The following is an 11,946-nucleotide window of genomic DNA, read 5'->3' as shown; positions in this document are numbered from 1 at the left end:
TTTTTTTTTTTTTTTTTTTTTTTTTTTTTTTTTTTTTTTTTTTTTTTTTTTTTTGTAGAAAAAAATCTGCATTAACTCTAAATTATAATTGGAGAGCTACCCCTTCACTACCTCTCTTCTTACCAACCCTTTTTGGGTCTAAGCCTTGTTCGTCTTGTTTTACCTTTATCTTTTTTTCACGTTTCCATAATCATGTTTCATTTGAAACATTGTTTTACAAAAGGTAATATTCTGTTAGAAGGAAATAGTTGATCTCCTTAGATTCAAAAATAAGATTTCCAATGGTTGTCAACCTTGTAAACTACATGCATGCTGCACCTGAAGAGCACAGCTTTTATAATCCCACACACAATTTTCTAAAACTCTGTTGAAAATGCACAGTCCTAAAGAAAAGAACGTGGAAAATACAGTTCTGGAGTGAAAAGTATGCAGGGAAATCATGTAAAACAAACGTGAAAGGACATGCGAGTACAAACAAAAAAAGGGAGGAGGATGGAAATGAACATCAAAGAATGAAAGAAACCATAATAAGGAGCAAATAAAAGAAAACAGAAGAAAAAGATGTCATCCCTCTTCAAGATGTTTCATTACGGAGTGTACTTTTACTCGTCTTAAAAGAGGAATAAAAAATGTTTTTCATGCCTCAAAGGGCATCATTTCAGCAAGCACAGATCATACCTACTCCTTGAGTATATACTGGATCTGGCTTATTTGGTGTATCGGGTGGTAACATTATGTGGTCCTAATATTTATCCATCTCTATGCCTTATTTACAATAGAATAGAATAGAATATACCTTGTTTATCCTGCTCGAATGAGGCTAAAAATTCCTTTACCCCAGCAGTCTAAACAAGGTCTCGTTTATTTTATTTTACCTTGCTTAATTATAATAATAATACCTAATAATAATAAAAGAAGAGAAATAAAATATTTAGGAGCAAAGAACTCCAAGGTTCCAAGTCTAAATTTGAAATGTACTAATCCTTGTGTGACAATCCGTCTCTGAAGAGATCATGAATCAATATTTTACTAATCCTGGCACGTATTCCAAATCGATTGCCAAAAGCCATTAAACCACCAAATTAACAATTAAAACAATACTCATCTCAAGGACAATAGGTACTTACTCGTACATTAGTGGAAACGTACATATATATCTTACTGGAAACAATAGGTGAATAGGTCACATCCAAATTCTTGTGAAATTTAAGTTCGTAGGTACCTACTTACAACACAAGTTACAGCTCAGGGACGTTTTCATTGCAAGAGTATACCTATTTATAATCTCCGAGGGATCTCTACATCACTCTGTATTAGGATTTGACCGAAAGAAAAGAGTTGGTCTTCAAATCTGGTGTCGTTAACATATGATGTAACACTAGACCTACTCTGTACTCGAGGTCTTGACGAAGTAGGTGTTGTTTTACACTCTCGGATTTACACTGGATAAAAAACTCGGATTTACATTTAGATGAAAAATAATAATAAAAAAAATACTTTTTACACGGAGTTGATCTTCACAAGTTACAAGACGTGGGATTGCAAAAAGTATTGTAGTGTAAGCTGGTTCATTTTGCATGATTAGGCTTATTGATTTGATTTTGATTTCTATGTACTTTATTCATTATACAATAAATATTTTGATACAATAAATATTTTGATTGATTTTGATAGAGCAGATTTCGGTTCCCAAATCGGTAGGTAATGAATGAGACCTACCTATTGCCTCGGTGATAAAGGCGATGGTTAAGACCCTGGCCTTTTAAGCAGAAGGGCTTGGGTTCAATCCCAGCCAGAGAAATTAACACAACCAGAAATCAAACTGTCCTACTCTTGGTTCTGTCCATGGAAGCAGCATAATTATATATTATATGAACAATAATCCACCCCCAAAATCCTCCATTAAAAAAGTGGAATAGTCCGTTGGAAATCTCGAGTGACAAAATAATCTTCGTTGAACAAATTACTCTGAAGCTTTTGCCAAAAGCAAATCTCTCTGAACACGTTACAATAAGGCTGAAAAATCGGATAATTGGAAATTAGCTTAATTTTTTCCAGGCCTGGCAGCGAAATGATTGGACTTCCTCTTCTGTATGTACCTACCTATTAGACCTACTTGAATTTTTTCTTCGTTCCATCATATGAGATTGTAATTATACTGAGTCACATCCGCAAAAAAACCACCTGAAAAAGGAACGGCTGGCTTTCTCCTATCCTGTCTGCCTTCTCTCTTCGATTTCGGGACAATAAGACCATATAGCAGTTACAGTTCCCCCTGTCAAACCCCTTTTTTTAAAAAAAAAAAAAAAAAAAAAAAACAATGCACAAGTTATGTACCTACATTATGTATGTAAGGGACTAGTACTTACCTAGTGACCTATGTATCATCTGGTAGAATCCAGTTAACTAGTGACATATAAACATAAATACATAAATTACCATCAAGAGTGACAAGATTTCTTTCGTGATATTTGTATTTTGTTTTAACGCCCTTCTGGTACACACGTACTTGGTTTGGCAGTTGGTAGGTACTTGGTGTACCTGGATACCTAAGTATTTTTGAAGATGTCTTACCTAACTAGTATCTTTGTAACCAAAAAACAAAATTAATGCAAACAGCTACTTTACACCTTCTGTTAATTCACAAATCTCCGTTGTGTAGTGGTTAGCTCGGTGAACTTCTTACCTGGAGGTTGTTGGTTCGAGTCCAAGTCATAAAATCAGTGTTTTCACCTCTGAGAAAAGTTTTCTTCCAAAGGACAAAAGTACACATAGGTATAGCTAAATAACTACTAAGAAATTAATAAAATATAAAATAAGTAGATACCTACTAAGAGGACTTTAATAATGAGCTACCTACCATAAGTCTTTACGTGTTGTAGCAACTTTTACTTGAAGTAGGTAAATGGCAGATAAAAATTAGTTAGGTACCTACCTACCTACTTAATTTGTTTACCTATTACCCATCATATTATTATTGTTGTTTATGATGCTAACTTGTACTTAGATAAAGATACATATATATAGTTTAGGATAATTAGATAATTTACAGCGTTTATAAACAAGAGAAACTTGGTCATTTCTCACAGAAGACATCTAACCATCGACCTCATCTCTTATTTTCACATGCAATATTTGTCAGGGTGAAGAGTATAATCTTGGATCTACAATAGAATTCCTTTAGTTGTAAAGTTAAACTATTATCTAGGATAAACTCCTTTCCAATAAAATTTGAGCTAGTAGCTTGATTTAACTACCTGACTAATCTTACATGGATCACTGAATTTTAGGTGCAAGGTAAACACCAGTGAAGTTTTACATAATACAAAACAATCTTATCTGATTCATAAATCTGATTCAGCTATGTAGGTATCCCAATTACGAAGCTCAGCAATACCATATTAGCTCTATATTAACTATCGTCTGATATAACACTTGAAGAATTTAACTTTTTGTGAATGAAGAAAAAAAAAATCACCTCAATAGGTTCCTACTATCTTTTCGATCGCTGTTCTCACAGTAGTATACTCGTAATAAATGCTAAGTATAAATATCAAACTTTCATTGAACTTTGGAGAAAGGAAGATCAACAGAAGGCAAACTGCTATTAATTTTTGTGGTTCTTTTCAGACAAGCAAATTGGATTGTTAAAATGACCGCAGTTTATGAGCGGTGAGTAATAAGGTTTTCAAGTCCAGTCACAAAAGATTTCAAAGATCCAAGACTGAGTCTGAGTTCGTAATAAAATGTGCAATTCGCCACGTTGCACCTCGATAAATTTTATTACTTTACTTGGGCACGAACCACCAATTTCTAGGTCCGAAGCCCACCGCGCTAATTAGACCACTGAGTCCTTCGCCACGGTCGGTAGTTCAAATAAAACGCGATTCTAACCCCGTTCCCCTGACCCCCTGGCAAGTTTACCCCCTGGATCCTATTACTTGATCACGTAACATAATATCATTATAGATATTAGATCTACAAGGCCTTGAACCTTCCTGTACTTTCACCAAGGAACTTCAACATAATCATTTCACTTTCTATATGTATAACTCTCTGGTCCTCTTTGGTTATTTGTGACTATTGTGACTGTCCACTGCTCTATTTTGCACTTAGGGGAACTCAAATATTGGGGGGTTTCCTTGGGACTTGAGCAAAAAGGATAGGTAAGGAAAAAATTATTGAAATCCAAGAAAAAATTAATGATGAATAAATATGTAATCCCAGTTAGCTTATAGACAGCATAATCTGTGTCCTCTGAGCTGAATCACGCAACATTAATTCTGAGGATTAGTCAAAGAGAACGCCTGGCCAAATGTCACCAGAATTTCATCTCCAGACCGGCTTACAAATCTGAGTCATCTCAATGGATTGTTAAGGATTCCGAGCACTGTCTTTCGATAATTATATTGGTGTTGTCACTGGCCTGTTGGGTAGACTGAAGAGGTTTCCTCTTAGGATAATAATCTAGTTCCGTATTGCATTTTGTACCTTCTAAATCTTCAACTCTGCAAGAAGATCTGGCAAAGGAATCAGTCCAAAGTGACTTGATTCATTATTGACTGATCATTCAGACTAAATCAACACTACGGTTAGCAACTTACCACTTAATTATTACCTTCACAACGTGATGTTCCCACATCACACATTGATCTGGTACTCAGGTGGCAGACTTAGTAGGAGGTCCAGGTGCAATTCTAAGTGGGGCGGTAAAAATTGAATCACAATTGTTATACTCAATATTCTATTCTCAATTGCATTCATAGTTTTGGGAACAGATTTTATAAGTACTAGCAAATGAGACAAGAGTAAAACGCTAGGTACTGTTAAACAATCAAAGGTGTAGGAATATTAGTAATATACTGTTGATTCAGTTTCAGAAATAATTTATTTTACTGCGCGAGTAATTGTATCAGTTTTGACCGGAGACGTGCTCTCAGCATAATACGAACAATCATGCGTACGCAAACTCACGTTGCGTTTACTTTCATTCAGTAAATCTGCAAGAATTGAGTCACTTTATGTTTAAACACTTCATTCAAGTCTATACTGACTTACCTCTCAGTCACTCACCTGTCTGGTCTGTGCTGGTATATGGTGCCTAACTGGTATTGCATAAGACCTGGTTGAGTTTACTCAAGGTGGATTTGTATTACTCATCTTTGAGTGGATATTTGTCAATCCAGAACTGAAGAACCTACGTTAGTGGTTATGTAGATTGTAGATACCTAGAAAGAACTAACATAATGTAAGAAGAGCGTATGAGAAGGAAGGAAAAAGGAGTTACTTACATACCTACATGGAAAAAACTTATGGCAGGTTCCATGACTGTGTCACCAATGACTTTATCAAAACGGAGTCATATGTACCTACCTATATAAATAATTGTAGATTTACCTAGAATCCTAGAAATATAAAAGGGAAGAAATGTTTCTAACAATATTTCCCTTGAATATGTACCTATATCGGAAATACATATTATGTAACGAAATTATTAACCCGCGTTAATTAAATAAAATATATACCTATGCATTAGCATAATTCTCACCTATAAGTCCTAAGACATGCTATGGCTTGTGGTGTGGCATGCTATTAACTGTAGCTACCTACCATAAGACCGGAACTGATGATAGCATACCACCTGATCACATAGTGATAAACGCCATAATCAGACCTGAACTGTCCCTCAGTCCAGACGTGTTTAATGGCATGATGGCTGAAATAAATATTATTATTATTAATATCTATCAAATTCTTTATTGAATATACCCAATTTGAAATAAGCATGGTTGTGAGTTATAAATGTTATAACAGACGATATTTGCAACAATGTTTAGTGAGACAATGTTTCAACGTTTTAATGACTACTTTGGAAAATCTGGTTTTATTTTTATCAGGAAAATGTGAAATATTTGTTAAGTAAGGCACCTATACTGGCTGGCAAATCTATAGGGGTCTATTTAGAATAATGTGACTTTTCATCTCTTTGTTCCAGGGTTTCAGTCGCTGGTTGTTATTCATCTTCACATTGAGCTCCACCAAGTTCACCACAGCACAGGATTTTATCAAGAACAATCTAGTGGATGATACTCCACAGTTTATGAAAAATCAGATTGAAGTCAACAAAACCATTCTTGAAGTTGAACAATTGATAGCGAAAAATTCTGATCTACCAAGGTTAACGCGAGGTGAAATTCTATCTCTCCTAGAAAACATTACCAAGGAAGATGAAATGAAAATTAAGAAATCGAAACCAAACAGTAATCAAAATAGTAATGTCCATGCCAAAACAAATCATCCCAATCCAAATGTGATGGTCGTTCTACCAGTTGGGACCGTATCATCAACAGGAGCACCAAGACCTCAAGTCTCAGCCCAAAGGCCGAGTTTTCCCACTCTAGATCAGATTGAAACTTCTTCTCAGTTTGAGAATTTGGTCACTATCCAGAAATCATCAAGTAAGAAAACACCAACTGTGACCACACCGACTTTGACTGAATTTACGTTTACAACTAGTGAAAGAAGTCCTTTAGAATTTGGACTACCAATGAGTATAAAGACTAAAACTGCTAGCACTCCATCTTTTCAACCCATCAGCACACTTGCTCCAGACATTGTTGAAGTATTGAAAACTCTTGGACTGGACAAAGGTGAAGCTCCAAGTAGCGTTGACATAGTGCCTTCAGTATCTAGTAGTTTTACAATCCCCAACGTACACGACTTAGAACCTGTTGCTCCTTCCATAGATCCTCACTCGTACAGTCACTTCAAACCTATCCCTACTAGAGTAAAATCGACTTCCAAAAGCACAGAACTGAACACTGAAATGCAGGACTTCTTGGCATCATTCGGATTGCTACCCACTCAACCTCAAACTCGATCGGAAAAATCCATGCGAGACTTCTCTAAGTCAAACAGGATTCCTAGCAAAACAAAAATTCAAAACAAAACAGACGAAAATGTTACGGAGCTCAAAGAAATAGACGACTCTTCAAATAAATCGAAAATGGGACTACTGACAAGTGACATGAAAAAAGTACTTGAAAACATGGGACTGATTCACATGAAAAATAACAGCATAACAGGAGAGTACATCTTCAACCCTGTGGTGCAAACGACCATACTAGACCAAGCAAAAGAGGTTAATAAAATTACTAAAGTTTTAGATGGAATTAGGGAACTTTCTAAAGATAGCAAAATAGATAGTTTAAGTCAGGAAGAGATTAGGGCACAGTTAGATAACATTACTAGTAAGGTCTTGAACGACACAGACTCAAATAGTTCGGAAGAAATTTCTATAGAAAGCTTCGAGTCAGAGAAAATGGTAGGCATGGGCGGTTTAGAGATCAAAGGTAACATCCCTGATCCTCTAGCTGAAGTGAACAATTCCCTGCTTTCAGATAAAAACGAAGTAAAACGACAGCAGCCCTCTGACAGTATAACGTCAAGTACGTCAACAGAGATAATTACAACTACTGCAGAGTCTGAACCTGAGACCACAGAGGCAGCTGAAACTACCACCAGCTCAGAAGTAAAAGATACCCAAAGTCCCAAAGCAGAGGAGACGTCAATATCTCCTGTAACAGATTCAGTGAAAGCTGAGGATTCTTCACCTTCCCTGTCTGACCTAGCAGATTCATTCGGTGGCGGGGCGGTTGCCAGTGAAGAGCCTCCTCCTGAGGCTTTACCATCCCCTCGTCCTAATGGTCTTTACTTCTATGTTGACTGGAATACTTTCCTCAACGTTGGCTCTGAAGACACCAAGAACAGAGTCAACTTGAGATTCGCTCCCAAAGTCGGAAACCCACGACTGTTCTTACCTGTCTCTGTGCCATAAGATATTATAATATTATTGAACTTTCTGTGTAATTTTTGTGTGATATTGTGTAATTTATGTTAAATAAAACTGTCAATTATTTGTAATTTCCAAGTAGGTACAAAGGATGTGATTCTAAAGTTTTTCTTCATCAAATTTCAAATGTGATACTTACCTATTTAAATACCAGCTCAATTTTAATCCTTTTTGAGAATGAATAAAACTATTTATATCAACAGCTTACGATTTTTCTCTAATCTAAATCTATGTAAGATTAGATTAGTTTCAACAATCATAGTGCCAAATATAAAGCGTATAATTAGAATAGAATAGACCTTGTTTATACTGCGCGAATAGGTCTGAAAAGTCCCTTTACCCCAACAGTCTTGTAATAGTAGCGTGACAATTTGTTTTAAAAGTTATGCGCGTTATAGGTACATGGTTTTACTTCAATTGAGATCTCTGTTTTCTATCAACATTGTTGAACTAATCCCTAATACGTGGGTACAGCGTAACAGAGGCTGCATTTATCCTTATAGCTGTGGCGATGTAGGGAGATAATGAAATTTTATGCTCTTACAATTCTCAAAAAGAGAGTTCAAATTGCAATATGAATCTACATAAAGGGATTTTCCTTTTTTAAAGGGCTCCACATCAGGAATCAAAAATGACATAATTAAAAATAATCTTTTGATAAAAATCAACCCTCCTTTTTTTCCACACCCTAACTTTGAAACAGTAAGGGGAGGGTTTTCTCTTCAACATACCGCCATATTTTTAACTCGTAACTTTGGAAAATTTCTCCGACACAAAAATAAATCTTGAAGCCGTGATATCTTTCTTTTATTTTGGAGAAATATCTAAATAATTAATCGAAATCATGATCTTTTATTACCAAAAGAAATGTCCGCTGTATGTGAAGTTTGTAAGTATGTATATCAGTCTATAAACCTGTATTATTGTACTTAATAAAGAAAACATATTATTAATGTATACTACTCGTACAATATTTTTCCTTCTATTACATCTCTAAGAGTAGATACTTCTGCTCTGTAAATCTATAGGCATAGGTATTTTATATCCAAAATTAACTAACGATAATGCTAAATTTTCTGACTGTAAATACTGTAATATAGAAAAGAGCACAAGGCAAAATAAAGGAAGAAAGAGAAATTGAAGAACAATATTATGGAAAATGACACCATTGTATTGTACTTATTACTAGTTATTCACGAACAATTAAAAAATATCTACATATTGGTCAGTTTTCAATGCATAGTAAATACATAATTACTTTTAATAAGTACTTGTAATCTGATTCGTTTTCGTACAAGATATGAAATTATATTTCCAATGCAATCAACAACTACAACGAGACATTGAACACGTCAAATCTCATAGAATTACCACCACCATATAAGGCGAAAGCGTCTGAAACATTTTTTAAACGTTTTGACACAGTTCCTCGCAAAGCTCTCATTATATCTATGAAACATAGGTTAAGCGGATTGTAGGATCGTCAAAAGGTAAATAGGTACTTGATATTTTAATATGCAGCGTGGTATTTATAGGTACAAATTTATAGGTTATAGGTACCTACAAATGTAGGTTCCTTAGTCATTTCTAATAGTGTTTTCAGAAACAGTTCTATAGTACATGAAAGACAAAATCGCTGGAAGTATAGTAAGTACCTACCATTGTTGAATAACCAACAGTCTGTCTGAATCGAATATAGGTACCTAATTGAATGGATATAATATGGGAATATGGATTATACACGATAGATTAATACAGGCATGACAGCCAATATTGGTAAGGGGTTTCAGTTCAGACGTAGGTATTTACTCCGTTTTAATTTACTTGAATCATAAAGGCCAAAGCCTACCTCAGGCTGTAGCAAGTGTAGTACCATTTGATAAGGTAAGTAGGACCACACGTAGGTACAATGGCTAAATGGATTTTCAGTCTGAAAATTACTACGAGAGCTTTGCAGATTTTATCTAAGGTTAGTCAAAATGTAGAGAACATGTCCCGCGCATGAAGTTCCTCTACTTGGCTTTATTCCCTATTTACCTACACTTTGGCTTCCAACCAGGGGATTTTCCATTCATTACTAATTTAGACCCCAAAAATCCCCCCCTATAGCTTAGCCTGGATTTGGTATAAGCCATATTAGAAGCGGATGTCAAGAGAAACTATTAGTGACACTACGTAACCTATACGTGAGCCGTGCAGGATTCTATACTTACAAACTGACAACTATTGTCAAGAAAAGACCAAGTGAAGAGCCTAACAAAACAAAATGAAGAAGAACTTTACAAACCAAAATGAAGAGCTTAAAAAAAAAAAACAAAAAAAAAAAACAAAAACAAATACACAGCTTAATACCCAAAAGCTATGTCCACACCTAGTTGACGGCCGTCAATCGACGAGGTGAATTTATACTGTCGAAGCAGTGTGGACGGTTTCAGTTGACATATCGACGGCCATCGACTATAAATGGAAGAATATCTAAAGAACAGCCTTTTTTGGTTTTGGCCAAATTCTGGCCTTTTCATTGTCTGTTTTGTGGAGCACCAAACGAAGTCACCACTGTTTTGTCTACGCCATCTACATTCACTATAAGGTAGTAATTCTGATAGATGGATGTGGCTAAAACGTTTATATGACGAATCGAATTCATGTTGGAAATTCAACTGGATGTTCCGCAGAATTAAGAAGCTTAAACATTTATAGGTAACTTGATGAAATTTGGTAGAGTTGAAATCTATCAAAGTGAAAAAGTTCTAAAATCTCATGTAGATACTCATGCTTGATTATAAGATATTTATGTACTTGGGTACGTGAACGTTTTACCAAAACAATAATTTAATGACTTGAGATCATCAAAGAAAATTCTTCAAGAAATTTATGTAAATAAAAATGAAAAAATCACGTATGTAAGTAAATTCATTATGCACATTTCCGCATTGTTCCTCCCTCTAACAATTAAAACTGTCAGGAAACCGAAAGCCTATAGCATTATGCAGTTAGTACCATAGATCGCATTGTAATCATTTTCAAACTCGCTGTCTCATACAAAGTTGACAAACTAAGCCACCATCTTTCTAGCCTGAGGCGGCTGAGAAATGGGTTAATGAATAATAAAATTGTGCTAGGTAAGAATAACCAAACAAAATTTCAGATATAGAAATACATAATCAAATAATTGTGTTTGGTACCTAACGCTAAACGAATAAAATTTCTTAGAAATAAGTTGACAAGAAAGAAGTGATGTTGGTTCCTTTTTCCCTTTCAAAATTTAGGGCATTAAGAGGGGAAAAAGGTTCACCAATTTTAGGTATAAATTGTTCCAGTTGTTGATGTTATTGATTACATAGATACCTGGTGACGATTGCATTTTCTTTCTCATCCTGGACCATCAATCTTTTTTCTCCTCGGCCGCCTTAAATTTTGGTTCCAAGCAATTCATTAAGCATATAAGCCTTAATGGAAAAAAATCTCTTCTTCTTTTTTTCATAATTTTTAATTTCATGCAGAACAGAAAATGCAGTCTCGGGTTTTTTAATTAAAAAAGAAAATTTATATGCATATGATGAAAACATGCATAATTCTAAAGCTGAAAAAACTCTCGAGGATTTTTAGTTTTTTGAATGAGAAATGAGGTGTGGTTAAGGAACTTAAAGTGTGAAGATAAATAAAAAGTACGAATTTTGTTGAATTATAAAAAATCTACGACACCATCAACACAATTAGTAAGCAAAATTGGAATCTAACAGCTCTCTCACTCTGGATAAGGACGAAATTTACACAGGCATTTAGGTACCTTTATATGTTTTCTCCTGATGGCTGCACAATCTGATGTGAACGCCTAATTGATGAAAACCAAGAGCAAATTGGGCAGATGCATTGCAGGCCGCTCATTTGGTTTCACAAAATAAACATTCCACGAGTTGTTACCAAAGCTAAAACAAGACTTACCCAGTAATCAGCAATACGCAATACAAAGAAGGCATTAGGGTTTAAGCAAAACATTAGAGGGGGATTTACATTTACCAAGGGATGACAACCGAAAAAGAGGGTGAGATGTTCAGTACACACAAAAAGGAAACAGTAAAAATCACACTCAT

The 11,946-nt window shown here is 35.1% G+C and overlaps 1 protein-coding gene across 1 annotated transcript in view; it reads left to right on the top strand.

Moving 5' to 3' along the window:
- LOC103524633 overlaps positions 1-8,649 on the top strand; it is a 9,584-nt gene extending 935 nt beyond the window's left edge. Inside the window, exons 2-3 of the mRNA XM_017449692.2 lie at positions 5,996-6,458; positions 7,401-8,649. Coding sequence (XP_017305181.1) covers positions 5,996-6,458; positions 7,401-7,837 — 900 coding nt within the window. The 3' untranslated portion in view covers positions 7,838-8,649. The remainder of the gene's footprint in view (positions 1-5,995; positions 6,459-7,400) is intronic.
- The last annotated feature ends 3,297 nt before the right edge of the window (positions 8,650-11,946 follow it).

The sequence above is a fragment of the Diaphorina citri genome, unplaced genomic scaffold (genome assembly GCF_000475195.1).
Source record: "Diaphorina citri unplaced genomic scaffold, Diaci psyllid genome assembly version 1.1 scaffold109, whole genome shotgun sequence".
Lineage (NCBI taxonomy): Eukaryota > Metazoa > Arthropoda > Insecta > Hemiptera > Psyllidae > Diaphorina > Diaphorina citri.
Note: the sequence above shows the minus strand (reverse complement) of the source record. Positions and strands in the feature narration are given on the sequence as shown.